We start from the raw sequence: 22572 nt of genomic DNA on the forward strand, positions 1-22572 counted from the left end.
ACTAGCTGCAATGGCTGCTGTTTTTTATGCTTTTGGGAATTTCTTATGTGAACTATATGGTTGTATGTGCAACTTGTTGAAAATTATGTTATGTGCTGTCATGCATGTGTTATAAACTTGTCAATATCTATTGTTATGTTGTTTTTAATCAAATTACAAACGAAATGCTGCTGAAATTTTAAATTTTAGGTTGTTCCTTTTTCATTACGTGCTTCCAACCAAATAGCAGAACGGAACCGAAGGAGTACTATTTAATTATTATTTATTAAAAATGTTAGACACATAAAAATAGCCCGAGTTAGGATGCGGTGCTGATATCTAGTCCCGTCAACGAAAGAAAAACAGAGGGGCGTTTTCGAAAAGTGGCATAGGACACCTGGCCACCTGGTGGGGTGGGGTGGCCGGTTGGGTGGTGGCGTTGGGACGTTTTCAGAAAAGTAGAGGGACGTTTTCAAAAAAATGCACAGCGGTTTGGGCGGGGTGGGGCGGGGTGGGGTGGGGTGGGGTGGGGTGGTGGCGTTGGGGCTAGGTGGAGTCCGGTGGTGAGGCTGCCTCCTCTACATATTTCCCCCCTCTCCTGTTTCCATCTAAAACAAACAAATTCTGTCTGCTCGCTCCCCCCAAATCCCCAGCCCGCCGCTGTCCTGTCAACCTCGCCGGCACCGTGGTCGATCGATGGGGGACTCCGTCGATGTCATCCCCGATTGGGTGGGCGACTTGGGCGAGTCCGTCGGCCCCGTCGACTACGGCTGCGTGCGCCGGTGCCGTCACCGCCGCCTCGCCACCTACCTCTGGCTGCACGGCTTCCGCGACGCCCTGCGAGGGTACGTGCATCCCCACCCCCTCCGTCCTCCTAAACTGCTTCGCTCGCTCACCGGCGGCCGCCATTGCCCAATCAATCAATCACTCGCAGGCTGCTCAACGAGACGGACGCGTACATGAGCGTCATCCACCTGTCGCGGCTGGTGCAGCAGGGGCTGTGGGACGACGCCGTCGCCTACGTCTCCCGCTTCCTGCGCCCGACCTCGCACCCGCAGAGCGACGAGGCCCAGGTGCTCCTCCACTTCCTCGTGCAACACGCGGCCTTCGCCAGCATGGTCGCCGGCAAGCCCGACCGCAACCTCAGCTACTTCAACCACAAGTACAACACACGGTACCTCAAGCACGACGACTCCGTCTCCTTCGACTGCCTCAGGATCCGCTCCATCGTCCTCTCCATTCTCCATTCGGAGCAAGTCAGGTACTAGCACTAGCTAGACGATCACATCTTCAGTTCATGTCTGCCTGTCTGTCGATTCCTGCAATTTTCAAGCCATCTTCAGTTCCTATCCAAAATTTTCATCTTTACATCTTCTCAACTTTAATACTGTACTGTTACACACATATATGTGCAAGCAGATCCTCGCTGGACTGGGAGCGCGTTCGTTGCAAGGCGTCTCAAATCGTCCAACACTTGGCTTATAAGGCTCCAGAGTTGAGAAACGTGGCCCTATTGCCGGGCGGCCCGATGATGCCGCACGATGTGCTTCCCATCGGATTCAGGTGATTCCGGCTCCATACTCTATCAGTTTGGTCGCCCATGTTCACTTGATACATTCCATTCTTGGAAATGTGTAAAACTTGGCTGTCGATTTCACTGTAACTCACTTTGATTGCCCTGCAATCTTGCTTGGCCTAGGTACCGTCGGAGGCGTCATGTGAAGGAACAAGACCTGCCAGGACCTAAAACACTGGCCAAGATCTACCTTAGGACCAAAAAGGGGTAAAAATATGACCTTGAAACATGGCAAATTCAAGGGGTCCCTCGATTCTGCTCTTGCTGGCTCTTTCTTGACCAACTCAGCACATGTTCCATGTTTTGCAGGCTGCCTTCGTCGACCCGCAGACATGAATTAAACAGTGGTACAATGCCCTATTTACAAGCATCTTATGACTAAGCAATATACTTCCTTGTAGATTCTATGTCCGTGTCTCTGTGATGCTAAAAGCCATCGTTACTGTTTTTGGTGGCAGGATTGACGGACAAGACAAGGAAGTGGCTGATAGATCTTATTGGTAAAACTAGCCTCTGCTCTTCTGTCCTTGTCTTGTTTACTTTGCATTTTACACATCTAGACCTGTGCTCGACTTTCCAGATATATTTGGTAGCAAGCTATGAGGCCCTTTGATTTTACTCTTCCAAAAAACCTCTCGGATCATGTATATGCATATAAACTGATCAACTTGTGTCATCTTCAGATGAAAGTTTGCAAGCTGGTCTGGAACTTCAGTCAAGTGAAAAGGAGAAGGAAGGTAGCCTTAGCTTACTCATCTCAATTGTCATTGTTCCTACTTATTATACGGGATCTCCACTACCCGTCTAATTTGTTAAATCCTTTCAGGCTATGTTTGCACAGCATTTTCCCAAACCAAATTTAGTGGTTCCTTCTCTTTCAACTTCACAATTTTCTCTTATGATATGGATACTGTAGCTCTGTTAGTTATGCGCAAATGCCTCATTTGCATGTTTGAACCAGGTCTTTGTTCTTGCTTCACCAATTTTTATTATTATCTTTCAGTCATTTTCTTGATTATTTGTTGCTTTTAAAATGCTCCATTAGGTTATGCTTTGGATCTTCCTGTTTTGTGGCTTATATATGACCATTAGTACCTCAGTGAATTGTTTTGTTCTTATGTGAATTACCGACTCTTACCTGTAGATAGAAGTTACCTTTTAAGTATCTGTAGTAAAAAATACATTGTCCTTTGATTTTTCAAATCTGCCATTCTTACGTTGGTTGCTCTGCATTCTCTGTTTGTTTGATGTGCACATAATCCAGAACTGCAGTCTTGGTTGGTCTTGATGATGTTCTTTTTGTATTAGTGCTGGGCTGCTTGCTGCCATTTTTGACCTTTTAACTGGTTGCAGGTGTTCCTGGTGCTACAGCCTCGCATACCATGTCGAATACCTTGACAGATCTTACTAAAAACTCTGTGTCTGGGACCTCATCATTGACAAATGCAGGTATGTTAGTCGACCGCCCTTGATCATTTCCCACCCAGGACGTCCATCTATTTTTGCTCAATTGATCCCTGAAATCAGGGGAGACATAAACTATGGCAGCACGGTCAATAGACACCTACGACCAAGAACATATGCCACATACATGTTAATTAAGAGTAGTTTAGCATGAACTAATAAAAGTTAGCAGTACAAGCTCTGACTCTGGCGATCTTTTATGCTGGGTCCACCCCTGCCTGAAATTGTTTGTTATTAGAAATCACCGAACATATGCATCAAGGGGATATATTCACTATTGATGGTAATATTTGATTTAGTGATGATGTCCAGTGGTTGAGATGTCAACAATTATTCATCGATATCTATATATTGTTGAGAATAGCCACAAAAATGTGTAGGCATGTTTTGGAATTCATAGATACATCTTATAGTTGGCAGATAATAGCCAAAGTTCTGTTTTTTTTTATATTGGTCAGTGTCGTAGAGGAAGCACATTACAATTTAAGGCACTCAGTTTTACTTGACAGTTCACACTGGCCTCACAATGTATAATACCAAGCCGTGTATGTGTTGTGTGCCTATCACCATGTAAAACCATGTCGTGCTACAGTCTGTTCCACTACTTACCTTCTCATTCCTATGTACAATGTTTGCCCCTGACTATAGCATCTACTTTAAAAGATCTGCAGTGGAAAGGTTTCCCCCTTGAGTTTTTCAATCTATCATTTTTAATGGATTTCTTCTCTTTGTTACTGTTTTAGCTACATTATAATTCTTAATAACACTTACCATAAGGCTCATGTTGATTTTTTGCCCTTTATCAATGCTTGTTTACCTGTTGCCTTTACTAACTACTGGATCTGTTGCAGGTGCTCATGTTGCTCCAGTTTCGCAGACTATGTCTGGTACATTGACAGTTCCTGCTAATATATCCGGTATCTCATTTGTGACAAATGCATGCAATTTTTTTCCACTATCATAGACTCATAGTGTATCAAATGTACTCATGGGCTACATGCATCAGCATAATGATTTTTGCTTTGTTGATGGCATGCAGTTGTTCATATGTTCCAAAAGGCTGTTGCCAATTTCAGTCTATAACATATGTGCCTGTAATCATTGCCATGTTTCATTATAATGCAACACTTAATAATTTATTGTTTGATCCATGGTCCCAACACTAATAATTGATTTATTGTTTGGTTCACATGCACATTGTCTGCCCGTAGTTACAGAAGTTAGTCTTAAAGTATCTCTACACATTGGGGAACATCCCTCCCCTTAAGCTTTCCATTGCCAATCTTTTATTTATCCATTCACATAGTGTACCTGTTTTATGCAACAACACCATCATGCTTTGATGGTGTTCATTACACTTCCTTAAGTACCTGTACCTGCTGCACTTCTAATTGCTGAACTCGTTGCAGGTGCTCCTGTTGCTGCAGTTTCACAGACAGTGAACTTGACAAGCCATGCTGAGAACTCTGGGATCTCGTCAGTGATAAATGCAGGTAAGTTGTGTGAGCACTGCCAGTTGTTTCTATATCAGGATGAAACTCATCTGCTCAGCTGATGCCTGATATTGTTAGTTGCGAGCACATCAAATGTATATTCAAGTAGATGCATGCATTACTGATAATATTATATGCAATACACCATGTTTCAGTTTCATTTGTTCAGTCCAGAGGACTGGCTGTGCTGCTTTCTGCTGTCGTTTTACCACTTTGTTCCATTGTAAATTTATTACCTTTTGAATAAGGGTTGTGGAAGGCATCGTTTTGTCTATCAAGTATATCTGTTATCTGTTTTTGTTGCTTTGCTTATATTACGTCCATGGTAGTTTCAGGACTGAGTTTGGATTGGAGAGGCTAATTTTTCATGTTTATACTGCATAACAATACTTCAAGCAATCATTTTTAACGCTATATATAGTTCCTGCTTAAAAATAAAATAAACGTTCCTCATAGGAAGAAAGTGAATAAGTTGAGATTCTTTCGTGCACAAGCTTCTTCACCTTGGGTCCTTGTAAAAGCTGCATGTTATGGCATGGTGTTAGTTACTACTTAATCCAGTGATCCTTAAGAGTATTATTAATTCTTGGGAAGGCACAAGCAAGGTTGTGAGTTCGAAAATCTCCAACCTCAGAAAGCATCAAAGGACAGAAGAAGCAACTTTTGAGCATCCAAAAATGCAACGGACAAGTGGGGCTTTTGGTGAAGCATGTCTGGTAAGAAAGCAGGTTTCATTTCCTTAGTTGTTGTTGTTGGTTCCTAGTGTTCCTTTCTTATATATATACCAAGTAAGTTGGACATAGTCTTGGCTCACTCCATGCAGCCTACAGCATTAGTAAACAGGGGGCTTTCATTTTGTGTTACTTTGTACGCATCATCTGGCAAGGTGTGCTACTATTAACCGGTGGCATACATTTGTGGGAGTGCAGGCATCAGTGACTAAGGCTGGAGCTGGGTCACGCGCTGGTACTGTCCTGGAACTGGAAGGTCCTAAGCAAGAAGTTGAGCACCGCTAGCTTCTGGACTTGCGAGTGAAGAGGCGTTTTTTTATTTTTATGAAACAAGATGCTGTTGGAACAAAAGGAAAAAAAATTCTGCTGCTGCGTGTACTGCACTCTGCTTATGTGACCCTGGAATCTAATGTTATGTTATATGATGATGCAACTATTTTTATGAGTTTCTAATGTCAGCATATTAGTTTTTATAAGTTTCTCATCCATTAATAATTAAGAGAGTTTTTATTTGAGAGAAAATTAAGAGAGAGTTAGACAAAAGCCTTCACAACCAACAAACGGGCATTTTCAGTTAGACAAATCTCTCCTCAAAATCCTTGTAGTGAAACGTCATTATACTCCTGGATGTTGGAGTACCCGCCTTCCTGGTGATTCAAGGGTGAAGAGAGCCTCCCTGTTGTTTGTTTGGCATGTTACGAGGGCTTCTCGGGGGCTCTCCGTGCCGTCCGATCTGCTTGGACGGCACGTGCTCGAGCGACTCGGCTGGGAGCACCCATGTCGGTTCACTAGTGGCCCGGCTGAGAACCCCCATGTTGGTTCACCAATGGGCCACGTCGAAGCGGCCCACGGCGTATGAAAGGAAAATTCTCAAAGACTTGGCTTATAACCGAAGATATTAGAAACCATCTACCCTGTACATAGCCAACCAGGATGTGACCCTAGACCCCTCGATATCGCTCTACTACCGCTTATAGAGGTACTACCACTCGGGAGCAGTACTACCGCTTAGAGCAGTACTACTGTGAAATACGTGACGAGTTTCAGAAGCATTTTCCCAAGCGGAAGTAGCTGCGGTAGACCACAACGGAAGTACCGCATGAAGCAGTACTACTGTGGTACCGAGCAGCATTACCGCTTGGGTGCTGCAAAATAGCCCAAGCAAAACAGAAAAACCAGGTAAGACCGAAATTGTCATAACTTTTGCAAATGGGCACCGAAATCAAAGGGTACGACAAGCCACATGAATAAAAGATATGATGATTTGGGCAAAGGAGTGTTCTAAAGAAACTAGAGGAGCTCCCCATGATTTGTGCACTATTTAGAATTTTAGTGTTTGGATACAAAGTGCACAAAATAGGATCATCGCTCCCCCAAAATCAATAAGAACACAAAACACGTGCAAGTGAGCATAGATAAGAAACTAAGCATAGCACTTGCAACGAACATATGGTTGAGCAACATGTAAACGACACAACTTAAGAAAAGGCTCAACCAAAAATGATGGGTGTGAGTAATGGGCAAAGCACTTGATAAGACTAATATAAGGGTGAGCATTAAGCATCAAGATAGTCTTAATGATATGGGACACAAGGTGCACGAGATGTCCTGCCCCCCCCCCCCCCCCCCCCACATACACGTAGCAAATGGGTTCACAAGCTCACTAATAAGCAAATTACAAACCAAAAGTTGTGACAACCCATGATGAAGATAGTAAGTAATAGACTTGTCAAGACAAGCATGAGGACAACAATCTTCACCACAAATGAGTGCATAAAGATGTAAGGATATAAGACCCGCACTCAGGAAGGGGGGGGGGTGTCCTTTGAGAGGCTGGGAAAAGAAACAAGTAGCAGCCTCATGATGTCTACCACGCAACTTTATTCTTGTAGACTCTGTTGGGCCTCCAAGCGCAGAGTTTTGTAGGACAGTAGCAAATTTCTCTCAAGTGGATGACCTAAGGTTTATCAATCCGTGGAAGACATAGGATGAAGATGGTCTCTCTCAAACAATCCTGCAATCAAATAAAAGAAATCTCTTGTATCCCCAACACACCCAATATAACGGTAAATTGTATAGGTGCACTAGTTCAGCGAAGAGATGGTGATACAAGTGTAGTATGGATAGTAGATGTAGGTTTTTGTAATATGAAAATATAAAAACAACAAGTTAGTGATACATCTCCAATGTATCTATAATTTTTTTATTGTTCCATGCTATTATAGTATCAATCTTGTTGGATGTTTTATATGTCATTATATGCAATTATATATCATTTTTTGAGACTAACCTATTAACTTAGTGCCCAGTGCCAGTTGTTGTTTTTTTGCATGTCTTTGGCTTTTCGAAAATCAATATCAAACGAAGTCCAAACGGAGAAATAACTTTGAATTAATTTTTTCTGGACCAGAAGAGACCCTAGAAGGTTCAGGAGAAGGATAGAAGAGCCACGAGGGAGCGACAAGCCCTACAGGTGCACACCGGGGGGGGGGGCAGGCTTGTGGGCCCCTCGTGGCACAACCAACCCTAATTCCACCTCTATAAATACTCAAATATTCCCCTAACATCAGGGTAACGCTCGAAATACTTTTTCCGCCGCCGCAAGTTCCAGAACCACGAGATCCCATTTGGAGGCCTTCTCTGGTACTCTACCGGAGAGGGAATCGATCATGGAGGGGCTCAACATCAACCTTGCTGCCCTTCCGATGATGCATGAGTAGTTTACCACAGACCTATGGGTCCATAGTTAGTAGCTAGATGGCTTCTCTCTCTTTGTTCTTCAATATAATGTTCTCCTTGACGTTCTTGGAGATCTATTCGATGTAATGACTTTTTGCGGTGTGCTTGTTGGGATCCGATGAATTGTGAGTTTATGATCATATCTATCCACGAATATCATTTGAGTTTTCTCTGAACTCTTTTATGCATGATTATTATAGCTTCGTATTTCTCTCCGATCTATTGATTTGGTTTAGTCAACTAGATTGATTTTTCTTGCAATTGGAGAGGTGCTTTGTAATGGGTTCGATCTTACATTGCTCAATCCCAGTGATAGAAGGGGACAAAAAACGTATGTATCATTGCTATTAAGGGTAAAAAGATGGGGTTTATTCATACATGAGTTTATCTTGTCTACATCATGTCATCTTGCTTAGGGTGTTACTCCATTTTCTATGAACTTAATACACTAGATGCATGCTAGATAACGGTCGATGTGTGGAGTAATAGTGATAGATGCATAATTGTTTTGGTCTACTTGTCTTGGACGTGATGCCTATATATGATCATTACCTTGGATACCGTCATAATTATTTGTTTTTCTATCAATTGCCCAATGGTAATTTGTTTACCCACCGTATGCTATTTCCAAGAGAGAAGCCTCTAGTGAAAACTATGCCCCCCGGGTCTATCTTTTACCATATATTAAAACCAAAAAAACCTTGCTATGTTTTTCTTTTATTTATTTTATTTTGTATTTTTGCCCGATCTATTTATTAAATATCATACAATTTAATCTTGCTCGTAACTATCAAGGGATTGACAACCCCTTGTTTAGGTTGGGTTGCAAGGATTTGTTGTTTGTGTGCAAGTACTGCTAATGAGTTGTTGCTTGGTTCTCCTACTGGATTGATAACCTTGGTTCTTAACCGAGGGAAATACTTATCTCTACTATATTGCATCATCCTCTCCTCTTCAGAGAAATCTCAACGTGGGTCACAAGTAGCAGGTAGCAACTAATAAAATGGAGTACAAACGGTATTGCAATGCTTGAAAACAAGGCCTAGGGTTCATAATTTCACTAGTGCAATCTCTCAACGGTGTTAATATAATTTAATCATATAACAATCCCTCACGTGCGACAAAGAATCATTCTAAAGTTTCTATCGGAGAATGTAGGAGTAAAACGTGTATCGACCCCAATGCATAGATTACCCCAATGTCACCACAGGAATCCGCAAGTTCAATACCAAAACATACATCAAGTAATCGACTCAATAGAATACCCCATTGTTACCACGGGTATCCGCATGCAAGAAATACATCAAATGATCTCAAATCCAATATTCAATCGAACATAAGGAAACCTCCAAGAGGAAGACTCAATTGATCACAACAAAGATAGAGGAAAAAACACCATATGATCTAACTATATTAATAAAGCTTGCAGTGCATCAAGATCGTGCCATATCAAGAACACGAGAGAGAGAGAGAGAGAGAGAGAGAGAGAGAGAGAGAGAGATCGAACACATAGCTACTAGTGCATACCCTCAACCCCGAGGATGAACTAATTACACATCACCATGAGGACGGATGAGAAGTTGGTGGCGATGGTGATGGTGATGGAGGAGATGTCCCCGACGGCGTTCCGGTGCCACCCGAGGAGAGGGGTAGGGGGCCTCTCCTTCTTCTTCTTCCTTGGCCCTTCGAGGGGAGAGGGAGCTCTCCCCTAGATTAGATCTCTCTGTTGTCTTTTATTTTTTGGAGCCCTTCACCATTTCTTGTATTCTCGGTGATCCATAACTCTGATTCGGCTGAAATTTTGAGGGGATTTTATCCAAAAATTATCTCTCGTGCGGCGAAAGAAGGGCCAACCGACTTACAAGGTGCCCATAAGGCATCCCGGCATGGCCAGGGGGTAGGCCGCGCCCTGTTGTCTTGTGGGGCCCTCGAGCACCGTCTTGCGTTGATTCTTCCTCCCAAAAATCACATATAATGCCTAAAAAATCTCCATAAATTTGTATCGCGTTTGAACGTTGTTTGGTACGGATTTTCTGCGAAACAAAAAACATGCAAACAACAGGAACTGGCACTGGGCACTAGATTACTAAGTTTGTCCATAAAAATAATATAAAGTGCACCAAAACCATATAAAACTATTATAAATATGGCATGAATACTTTATAAATTATAAAAACGTTGGAGACGTATTAACATCCCGAAGCTTACTTCCTGCTCGTCCTTGAGGAGGTAAATGATAAAATAAATAATTTATGAAGTGTGAATGCTAGCATAGTGCATACGCTTGATCAATGATAATTTCAATCACTTCTCCTAGCACCAGAACAACAACTCTTTCTCATAAAACTCATCATGATAAAGTAGAAATCATTTCACATGTTATGGTTCAAACAATGCATTCTCTTGAAACGTAACAATCTATGTTCTTAGTCACTAAATTTTTTTAATGCACCTTATTTTCAACAAAGTCTAAGTAAGAGCTCCACATACTCAATTATCATATAGTCTTATATGATTGCTAGTACTCAAAGCATATTTTTTTTAAAAATAGTATCCATCAAACACAGAGAAAGATAGGGGCTTAATGTTTCGCCTTGCTCCTTCTTGAGCTTGCGTTGATTTTTCCCTTGAAGAGGAAATGGTGATGCAGCAAAGTAGACATATGTATTTTCCTCAGTTAATAACCAATGTATCAATCCAGTAGGAGGCACAAGCAAGTCCCCAATATATGCACCTGCACAAACTAACAAACACTTGCACACAACGCAAAAAAGGGGTTGTCAATCCCTTCATGGTCACGAACAAGAGTGAGATCTAAAAGAGATAGGTATAAAAGATAAATAAAAGAGCAAACTAAAGTAAATATAAATAAATTGCAGCAAGGTATTTTTGAGGTTTTTGGTTTATAGATCTGAAAATATATGATGGAAAATAGACCCGGGGCCATAGGTTTCACTAGAGGCTTCCCTCTTGAATAAAGCATACGGTGGGTAAACAAATTACTATTGAGCAATTGATAGAAAAGCGCATAATTATGACGATATCTAAGGCAATGATCATGAATATAGCCACCACTTCCATGACAAGTAGACCGAAATGATTCTGCATCTACTACTATTACTCCACACATCCACCGACTCCTGCCTGCATCTAGAGTATTAAGTTCATAAGAATAGAGTAACGCCTTAAGCAAGATGACATGATGTAGAGGGATAAACTCAAGCAGTATGATATAAACCCCATCTTTTTATCCTTAATGGCAACAATACAATACGTGCCCCACTGCCCCTTCTGTCACTGGGAGAGAACACCGCAAGATTGAACCCATCACAAAGCACTTCTCCCATTGCAAGAAAACCCAATCTAGTTGGCCAAACCAAATCGATAGATTGATTACTAAGCTATCTTAATCCTGCATAAAAGAGTTCAGAAAAGACTCAAATAATATTCATATATAATCTGATCATAAATCCACAATTCATCGGATCTCAACAAACACATCGCAAAAGAAGATTACATTGAATAGATCTCCAAGAACATTGAGGAGAACATTGTATTAAAGATCAAAGAGAGAGAAGAAGCCATCTAGCTAGTAGCTATGGACCCTTATGTCCGTGGTAAACTACTCACGCTTCATTGAAAGGGCAACAAGGTTGATGTAGTGGCCCTCCGTGATCGAATCCCCCTCCGGGGAGTGTCAGAAAAAGCCCCAAGATGGGATCTCACGAGGACAGAAGCTTGCAGCAGCGAAAAAGTATTTTTGGTGTGCCCTCTGGCATAGGGGGATATTTGGGTATTTATGGAGCAATAATTAGGTAAATACGATGCACGAGGGGCCCACAAGCCAGGGGCATGCCCCCATGGCTTGTGGCCGCCTCGTGGGTCTTCTGCCCTCCTCTCCAAGTCTCGTGGGTTTCTTCTGGTCCAAGAAAAATCACCATAAAGTTTTATTCCGTTTGGACTCCGTTTGATATTATTTTTCTATAAAATTCAAAAACAAGGAAAAGCATAAATTGGCACTGGGCTCTAGGTTAATAGGTTAGTCCCAAAAATAGTACTCCCTACATTCCTAAATATAGGGTGTATAGTTTTTGGCGTGGAAATTAAAGAACAAACGTGGAGGGAAAATTTCACAAGTTTTGGGCGGGATTAAAGCTTACTAATTGACATGAGAAAATAGAGGAGCTTGCCTGATATAAGGAAATGTAATCAAATCCCTAAAAAAATATCCAAATGAGTGGTGCAATGCAATACACCTTATATTTCGGGGTTTTTCTCAAAAATCTATACACCTTATATCAAGGAATAAAGGGAGTATAAAATAGCATATTAATGCATATAGAACATCCAAAACAGATAATATAATATTATGGAACAATCAAAAATTATAGTTATGTTGGAGACGTATCAAGCATCCCCAAGCTTAATTCTTGCTCATCCTCGAGTAGGTAAATGATAAAAGAAGATTTTTTGATGTGAATGCTACCTAACATATTTATCAATGCAATTTTCTTTATTGCAGCAAGAATATTTAGATCCATAAGATTCAAAACAAAATTTTAATATTAACATAAAACAATAATACTTCAAACATACTAATAAAGCAATCATGTCTTCTCAAAATAACATGGCCAAAGAAAGTTATCCCTACAAAATCTTATAGTCTGGCTATGCTCCATATTTGTAACAATTCTTTGTGGAACCAATTCATCTTTATCATTAGGAACAACAGTAATACCTCCATCCTTAGGGACACAATGGACATGACTTACCCACTGACTATTAGCAACGGGATAAATTATACCTGCCTCTAGAAGCTTTAGTATTTCTTTTCTTACCACTTCTTTCGTCTTAGGATTTAACTGTCATTGGTGATCAACAACCGGTTTCGTGTTTTTCTCCGATTTTATTTTGTGCTGGCATAGAGTGGGACTAATTCCCTTAAGATCATCAAGAGCATATCCAATAGCAGAACGATGCTTCTTCAGAGTTTTCAATAATTTCATTTCTTCATGCTCTGAAAGGTTAGCACTAATAATAACAGGATATATCTCTTTCTCATCAAGAGAAGCATATTTAAGAGTATCAGGTAAAGGTTTAAGCTCAAACACGGGATCTCCCTTGGGTGGAGGAGGATCCCCTAGAATTTTAACAGGCAAGTTATGTTTCAAAATAGGTCCCTGTTTAAAGAATACTTCATTTATTTCCTTCTTCCATTCATAAACATATCATTTTCATGGTCTAACAAATATTGTTCTAAAGGATCATTAGGAGGCACGGCAATAGAAGCAAGACCAATAATTTCATCTTTACTAGCAATTCTTTATCATGGGGTTGTCTACGAAATTTAGCAAAATTAAACTCATGAGACATATCCCCCAAACCAATTGTAACAACATCCTTTTTGCAATCTATCCTAGCATTAACAGTATTCAAGAAGGGTCTATCAAATATAATGGGACAAAAGTCATCTTGTGGGGAACCAAGAATAAGAAAATCAGCAGGATATTTAACTTTCCCACACAAGACTTCAACATCTCTAACAATCCCAACTGGTGAAATAGTGTCTCTATTGGCAAGCTTAATTGTAACATCAATTTCCTCTATCTTAGCAGGTGCAATATCATGCACAATTTCTTTATATAAGGAATGAGGTATTGCACTTGCACTAGCACCCATATCACATAAGCCATGATAGCAATGATCTCCTATTTTAACATGCCTACAACGGGTCTATGTTTATTTTTAGTATCAGGTCTAGAAATTCTAGAAGCTTCATCACAGAAGTAAATAGCATGCCCATCAATATTATCGGCCAAGAGATCTTTAACCATAGCAACACTAGGTTCAACTTTAATTTGCTCACAGGGTGTAGGTGTTCTAGTATTACTCTTACGAACCATAGTTGAAGCTTTAGCATGATCCTTTATTCTAACAGGGAAAGGTGGTTTCTCAATATAAGGAGTAGGAACAATAGAATCATTATAAGTGATAGTCTTTTCTTCAACTTTAATAGGTGCAACTACTTTTACTTCAATGGGAGGATTATATTTAAACCACTTCTCCTTATGGAGATCAACATGAGTAGCAAATGATTCACAGAAAGAAGCTACTATCTCAGAGTCAAGTCGATATTTAGTGCTAAATTCACGAAAAGCATCGGTATCCATAAAAGATTTAACACAATCAAACTTAGGCGTTATACCTGACTCCTTACCTTCGTTGAGATCCCAATCTTCAGAGTTGCGTTTAATTCTTTCCAATAAACCCCATTTGAATTCAATAGTCTTCATCATAAAAGAACCAGTACAAGAAGTATCGAGCATGGAGCGATTATCGAGAGAAAGCCGAGCATAAATTTTTTGAATAATAATTTCTCTTGAGAGCTCTGATTGGGGAATGAATATAACATTGACTTAAGCCTCCCCAAGCTTGAGCGATGCTTTCTCCTTCGCGAGGCCAAAAATTATATATATAATTACGATCACGATGAACAAGATGCATAGGATAAAACTTTTGATGAAATTCCAATTTCAATCGGTTGTAGTTCCATGATCCCATATCATCACATAGACTAAACCATGTCAATGCCTTTCCCTTCAAAGATAAAGGGAAGACCTTCTTCTTGATAACATCCTCGGGCATACCTGCAAGCTTAAATAATCCACAAACTTCATCCACATAGATTAGGTGCAAATCGGGATGTAATGTTCCATCTCCTGTAAAAGGATTAGCTAGCAGTTTCTCTATCATACCCGAAGGAATTTCAAAGTAAACATTCTCAATAGGTTCAGTAGGTTGAGGAGCAACTCTTTGCTCTACTGGTCAGGTTGAAGATACCCCAAACAAGACCCTCAAAGGATTATGTTCCATAGTAACAAGTGACAGTAAACTTTAGCACACTATATGAATTTTTCCTTACCAAATTCCACCTACCAAAGGCGCTTCACTCCCCGGCAACGGCGCCAAAAAAGAGTCTTGATGACCCACAAGTGTAGGGGATCTATCGTAGCCTTTTCGATAAGTAAGAGTGTCGAACCCAACGAGGAGCAGAAGGAAATGATAAGCGGTTTTCACCAAGGTATTCTTTGCAAGCACTGAAATTATCGGTAACAGATAGTTTTGTGATAAGGTAATTTGTAACGGGTAACAAGTAATAAAAGTAAATAAGGTGCAGCAAGATGGCCCAATCCTTTTTGTAGCAAAGGACAAGCCTAGACAAACTCTTATATAAAGGAAAACGCTCCCGAGGACACATGGGAATTATCGTCAAGCTAGTTTCAATCACGTTCATATGATTCATGTTCGGTACTTTGATAATTTTATATGTGGGTGGACCAGTGCTTGGGTACTGCCCTTCCTTGGACAAGCATCCCACTTATGATTAACCCCTATTGAAAGCATCCGCAACTACAAAATAAGTATTAAGGTAAACCTAATCATAGCAGGAAACATATGGATCCAAATCAGCCCCTTACGAAGCAAATCATAAACTAGGGTTTAAGCTTCTGTCACTCTAGCAACCCATCATCTACTTATTACTTCCCAATGCCTTCCCATAGGACCAAACAATGGTGAAGTGTCATGTAGTCCGCGTTCACATGACACCACTAGAGGAGAGACAACATACATCTCATCAAAATATTGAATGAATACCAAATTCACATGACTACTTATAGCAAGATTTCTCCCATGTCCTTAGGAACAAACGTAACTACTCACAAATCATATTCATGTTCATAATCAGAGGGGTATTAATATGCATAAAGGATCTGAACATATGATTTTTCACCGAATAAACCAACTAGCATCAACTACAAGGAGTAATCAACACTACTAGCAACCCACGGGTACCAATTTAAGGCTTTGGGACAAAGATTGGATACAAGAGATGAACTAGGGTTTGAGATGAGATGGTGCTGGTGAAGATGTTGATGGAGATTGACCCCTCCCGATGAGAGGATCGATGGTGATGACGATGGTGATGATTTCCCCCTCACGGAGGGAAGTTTCCCCAGCAGAACAGCTCCGCCGGAGCCCTAGATTGGTTCCGCCAAGGTTCCGCCTCGTGGTGGCGGCGTTTCGTCCCGTGAGCTAGCTTATGATTTTTTCCTCGACGAAAGATCTCATATAGTAGAAGATGGGCATCAGAGGCCTGCTAGAGGGCCCACGAGGAAGGGGGGCAGTGGGTGGCCCCCCTCTGGTACTTTCTTCGCCCAATATTTTTTATATATTCTGAAAATAATTCCCATGGAGTTTCAGGACTTTTGGAGTTGCGCATAATAGGTCTCTAATATTTTCCCCCTTTTAAGCCCAGAATTCCAGCTGCTGGCATTCTCCCTCTTCATGTAAACCTTATAAAATAAGAGAGAATAGGCATAAGTATTGTGACATAATGTGTAATAACAACCCATAATGCAATAATTATCGATATAAAAGCATGATGCAAAATGGACGTATCACATATGCCCACGCACGTGGGGAGGGCTTGGAGCACGCGCGCGCCGCTCACATGGCCGACCCGGCCCCGATGAGGTGCCGGCAAAGAAGGACGCGCGCTGCGTGTCGTGCTCATCTTGAAACCACGTGTCCCACAAGTCGGAATCGACGGCGTACCTAGGGTCGTAGTAGAGGTCGTCTGGCAGGAGGCGGCGACACCATTTGATCTCCTCGCGGCATGCACGACCGCTCGTCGGGACCGGCGGGATAGGCACCCGATCCCTGGACAGATGCTAGTTATTGGGGAGATGAACATCGCTCTAGGGGAGCGGCGTCCTCATCTCCCAATAACGACGGCAAACATCCACGTGGATGTACTGCCGGTCCGCTCGCCGTCGGCCGTAGGGCCGATGGTGAATGGGGCAGGCGCGGGGGCCCTCCGTGGGCCATGCCGTGGGGGTGATGCAGGCTCAACTTTGACGCCACGGCGGCGGCGGCCCGAGGACGAGCCAGCCTCGTGGTCGCGCGCCCCCTTGCGGCCGGTGTTCCACCACCCCATGGTTGTCGGTGGCCGGCGAGCCCGAGAAAGGGGAAGGGAGAGCTAGGGTTTGGGTGTCGGGTTTCGAGGAGGCCGCGACGACTGGAGTGGGGGCATGGACTGCGGTCGGTCCACGGCTTCCCATTTAAGAAGGACGCCGACCACGCATCTGGGCGGATGATAGGTGGGGCCGACCACACGTGCATATTTATGTTGGGCGATGGGAGGTAGGTGGCCGCCTGCCACGCGGCCCCGATGTGGATGAGCGGCGTGTCCGTTTGCTGTCCGCCTGGACCCAAGTCGGACGCATGTTTGCGCTCGAAATGAGTCGGGCCGGACACTAAACGAACAAGATGGGTCCAGGGTGTCGCGCGCTGGGTCGTGAGGTCTGTTCGTTTTACCCCAAACGAACGGGGCGGACGGGATGAGGTCGCGCGCAGGAGTTGGCCTGAGACCCCTAGCATGGATTCCACTGGCGGGTACACAACCAGTACAAGCTGCGGAGGACCCATAGAGATCACATTGAAGGACCAGTTCTTGCGCGGGTGCATGGTCTGGATGGCGCCGTCCATCTTGCTGGACTCGGAGGACTCGTACTTCTGCTTGACGCAGATGACAGCGAGGTGGTTAGCGGCGGCATTGTCTGAGGGCACGATAAAGGCGAGGAGCTCAGTGACATAGATGAACCGTAGTCCATGATGAGGGCCCAACAACGCTACCCGGCGAGGTAAGGGGTGAGGAAGAGGGTGAAGGAGAAATTGGTGCTATCCGTCGTGGTTTGGATCTGGGCGATGGTGACTGGTGAGAGGAATGTGGCGACCGAGCACACCGTAACCTCTCTGTGAACCACTACCAGCAGACCGAATTGACCCATACCCCCATGCGACCCCACGAGAAGACCAAGTCAAAATAGTGATGCAAAATCAAAATCGAAGCCTCAATTGATTCTCAGCGCTTCCCACCCTACGGAGCTTAGTGATATACTCCCTCCATTTTGAAATAAGTGTCTCAGATTTAATACAACTTTATACTAAAGTTAATACAAAGTTAAGACACTTATTTTGAGATGGAGGGAGTAGTAGATATCGCTGGCTTCTCAACATTGCATTGGGTCGGTAACTAACTATTTCTATAAGGATTTTTACTTTAATGAACTTGTTAGTACTCGTGAATGCCTGCTAATAGTTCTAATTATAAATGCATTATATTTTAAGTCAGGGATAACAATTCTTTATTATTTTATTATTTCAGTATCCGCTCCAAATTAAACTTCAGTACTTTATTATTTTGTCAAACGACATTTTGGTTACATTTTTCACCAATTCTTTGCTGAGAGCACAACTCCAAAGAAAACCACAAGAAAAGAATACACACTTTAATAGAAATCCAACTTCCATAACTGCTTTCACTAGTTGGAGTAATAGTTTCTCTATGTCTTTATTGTCTACGTTGTTGGTTTCTCAATTGGCTTCTTGTGTGTGCACATTTTTTATTCTTCTTTGTTTCCGCACAATTAGATATTGTGTCGTCTCTAGTCTCTTCTATAACAAATAGTGCACAAACATCTAGAAAATTTCTTGCTATCAATAAATTGATGTACTCTTCTTGGCAATACCAAAACTTGCATCCATTCTACATATAATTCTGAGCAAAGTATAACTTATAAATTGCAACGAATCTAAAGAACAACCGTACATAAAGAACACCCATCTGGTATATTTCGGTGTGCTCGAAACTCACCAGCTGCGGAAAAGTGGTCACACTTGATGACCGGCAGCGGGGAGCCGACGAGCTGCTGGGCTAGTGCTGAGCCCAGCCGATGGCCGGATGTGCTTCTGCCGGTGATCGGTCAATGAGTGAGATCCGAGTGCCGAGAGGAGGAGGACATACCAAGATGCGGCGAAGAATCATTGTGGGAGCTCCGCGATGCGGTCCCTGTCGAATCCATCCAAAACCCGAAGGTGTCGGTGGCATGGATGCGTCAAATCTGGCACCTGCGACGAGGGTCGTAGATCTGCCGATTTAGACGGCGGCGGCAAGAGAGGACTAAATCCGAGAGGAGGACGAGCGCGGCGGGTCCTACTAGGGGTCGGTAGTGGCACGTGGTGGCCGATGGAGGCAGAAAGGGAGGCGCCAGAGTAGATGCGAGTGGGATGGGATAGGTGTGGCTGAGGGAAGAGGCGACTATTTTTGCTCGAGCAGGTGGGCAGCCAACTAAATATAGGAGCCCGTGGTGTCGTGGAGTAAAAATATTTTTCTCCTCTTCGGCTAGGAGCCGGTAGAGGAGTAAACTGAATTATTATTTTCTCCTCTAACCGGTTTTAGGGATCAACTGAAGTTGCTCTTAGGTCTTAGCCTTGACGAAAGGTCATACCGAGTCAAACCGGATGATATGCTTAATTTTCAAGTTAAGTTTTGCAAAAGAACGACCAAGGAGCAAAATTCCAAACTGAAGTGGGAGAAAATTTAGGAAAGAGGAACGACTTAAAAGGGCTATGCATGCAACATTTAGAGAGAAAAAAACAAGTTTGGACAATGATGGTCTCGCTCGATCTCATGCATGCCCAACCACAACCAGGAGACCTTAATTAGCAGACACGAAATATTCATCGTTCCTTTCTAGTTGCAGAACAGAATGGCAGACAATAGCTGTTTAGGGGTAGAATACGTTCTGTTGAAAGCTAGCCGAGAAACCATCCATGAGTGTGCTCAATCAAACTCCACGTACATATACATAACAGGCGCCTGAACTGAAGCACTGCTACAGCTCCGGCAACTTGGGAAGGGAAAGGATACCATCAAACAGCGAGTAGTAATCAGGCACACCGTCTTGACGTGCAGGAGCAGGCGGCAGAGGAGGCACGACAGCGCCTTGCAGAGCAGGAGGAGGCACCGGAGCATCTTGGGGTGCGCCTTGAAGAGCAGCAGGAGGAGGAGGCACCGGAGCCTCTTGGGGTGCGCCTTGAAGAGCAGCAGGGGGAGGCACCGGAGCCTCTTGGGGTACGCCTTGAAGAGCAGCAGCAGGCGCCGGAAGGGTGGATGCAGCAGGGGGAGGCGCTTGGTGTGGCACGGCTGCAGCAATGATGGCCTGAGCAGGAATAGGCGCTGGCGCTTGTGCTTGTGGAGGAGGTGCAGCAGGTTGACCTTGCATTGCCAAGGCGACAAGACCCCCAATGTTGTCCAGGATTCCTTCAAGCGAATTGATCCCCAAGTTGACATTGCTCCTCATGGTATCCAGCACTTGTTTTCCGTCTTGCAGCTGCAATGCACACGCACTTCAGTTCAGTTAGCGATCGATCCATGTTTCAGTTTGAAACAGGACAGAGAGAGGAGAGGACACAAGTCCAGGACAGGAGAGCACTGGAGCAGTTAGTTAATTTGCAGCATGATCGGATCGATCGACTCACTTACCTTCTGGTAAATCAAGTGAAGGGGATCAACTGCAGGGATCGCAGTCAGCTTGGGAGCCTTTGAGACGTTGACGTCGACGGCGTTGGCGCCGTGCCTCTTCTTCTTGCCACGACCTTTCTTGAGCGCATCGCGATAGCGCAGCTGCGCCTCTGGAGTCATGCCAGGGCACTCCTCCAGGTGCGCCGTCATATCCACCCCGATCCTGCACTCCTTGTACTCCTTCACACTGCAGACGAGGCACCGCACATGTGGGTGCCTTTTGAGTCCGGGAACAGGCACGCCCAAACTCAGAGCAAATTCCCACAAAGCAGACTGCTTCCCTTTCGGGCGCTGGTGACTGAAATGCAGAGCAGGAGTATATATGAGGCATCTCATACGGAGCAATTGACATGCACATGCATGGTAAGTACTCCCTCCGTTCCTAAATATTTGTTTTTCTAGGCATTTCAAATGGTCACAAGATACGAATGAATGTAGACTTATTTTAGAGTGTAGATTCACTCATTTTGTTCCGTATGTAGTCACTTATTGAAATGTCTAGAAAGACAAATATTTAGGAACGGAGGGAGTAGATGCAATCATCGGTTACGAGTGTAATGTACGTGTACATACCCAATGACATTTGGCAGATAAAGCCGCATATAGTCGTTGATAAGCTTCATCATAAGCTCCGTCCCGCAGTGGGCATGAGCAAAGCTGGATTCACATGCATATACACACGTCTTGGTTAGTACTCCAACATAAGAGTATCTCACATGCATGCATGGCTAGCTGGCTGAAGAGGAAAGCAAGGAAACAAGTTTGTATACCTGGTTCTCGATCCCACACTTGTCTCAATCTTGGCTATCTCCTCAGACAGCTTACCAGTATCAGCATAGGCGGTAACAACAGCTTTGAGCGGCAAAATCTTCTCAACAAAGATCCGCGCTGAGTCCTCGTACCTCCCTCCATTAATTAGATCCATCAGCTGTAGACCAAATCAGCAGGAATAAATTTGAGAGAAAGAAAATAACTAGGTAATCTATTGCATATATGTGTGTCTCAAAGCCAAACCTGACGCCTCCATATGGTAATGAAGGGCGTAGGATGAATCAGAGATGGGTGGACATTGTCCTGAGATCTTGGCATCGCATTGGCGATGTGTTGCTCCAGCAGGTTCCACTGATTCGTTTCAATGAAGTTATTAACGTCAGCCACATTATACACCCCATGAGCAAACATCCTACACATTTACAAAACAAAAAACAAAACAATAGATGAGTGGATTCAGCATTGCTGACTGAATCTATGAATAACAATGCATGCGAATCAATTGCAACATACAATATAAGTATATAGAGAAATAGGGAGATAACACTGCTGCCGCTATAGCTAGCTTGTATAGCAATGTTGGCACAGCCGATCGATGGAGGTTACATGCATGCATGAGCAGTACTGTACCAATGCATCTACGGAGAATCAGTTTCATCCACTTAAATAACCAGAGCATGATCCCCTTGAGGCCGGCACAAAACATTGGAGACAAAAAAAAGAGCCAGCTTTGGAGACTCACTGGTGCTGCTGGTTAGGATCAGCCAACATCTCCTCCTCCTCACCATCATAATCAACGGGAAGCACCCCCGGATCCATCAAGCTGCTGCAGCCAGTTAAGGGAGCAAAAGGAACCATGCATCAGCAAAGATCCATCTACGGAGAAGCAACCAATTCATCAAATTGACAAACCAGAGCATGATCTACAGGAACCAGAGCATGATCTACAAGAAGCAGAGCATGTTCACGCGCAATCAAGCTGTCCTCTTGGGATCAAACCATACTACATAAGTAGATTCGGGGATTTACAACTTACGGTTGCTCCGCGAGGATGTATTCCATATGTTCCTCCTCATAGTCGACCAGAAAGCTGTTGGGATCAAACCTGGAGACAAACAAAAACGACTAGGAAATTGAGAGAGAGGTCGGCGTGGAAATATGTTGGCGAGCAAAACCAGAAACGCCGCCGGCCGGATCCATCAAGATGTAGCGAGGGAGCAAAACCATGAGCAAAGGAAGGTCGGTCAGCGCCCGGTGCGCGTGGCAAGGGCCCTCCATCCCGCCGCCGCGCCACCCTAGGGGACGATTCGGGTGCCCCCAGGGCGGTGTGACGTACGGCGAACGCGGAGGCCATGCTCGACCAGCAAGAGGGGGCTGAGACCCTCCTAGACA

The 22572-nt window shown here is 43.5% G+C and overlaps 1 protein-coding gene across 2 annotated transcripts; it reads left to right on the top strand.

Moving 5' to 3' along the window:
- Nucleotides 1–548: 548 nt before the first annotated feature.
- LOC125511388 (uncharacterized) lies at nt 549–5688 on the top strand. Of its 2 annotated transcripts, none has more exons than XM_048676741.2 (12): nt 549–824; nt 914–1240; nt 1399–1542; nt 1679–1762; nt 1865–1902; nt 2014–2055; nt 2239–2292; nt 2909–3004; nt 3871–3906; nt 4429–4512; nt 5107–5228; nt 5442–5688. In XM_048676741.2, exons 1-12 carry the CDS (start codon nt 676–678, stop codon nt 5526–5528), a joined length of 1263 nt encoding a protein of 420 aa, XP_048532698.2. In that variant the 5' UTR covers nt 549–675; the 3' UTR covers nt 5529–5688. The 2 variants fall into 2 exon arrangements, with proteins under 2 accessions (XP_048532698.2, XP_048532697.2); XM_048676740.2 differs by having other exon boundaries at nt 550–824; nt 3871–3936.
- The last annotated feature ends 16884 nt before the right edge of the window (nt 5689–22572 follow it).

This window comes from Triticum urartu, chromosome 5A (genome assembly GCF_056163025.1).
Source record: "Triticum urartu cultivar PI428250 chromosome 5A, HENAU_Tu73, whole genome shotgun sequence".
NCBI classification, from domain to species: domain Eukaryota; kingdom Viridiplantae; phylum Streptophyta; class Magnoliopsida; order Poales; family Poaceae; genus Triticum; species Triticum urartu.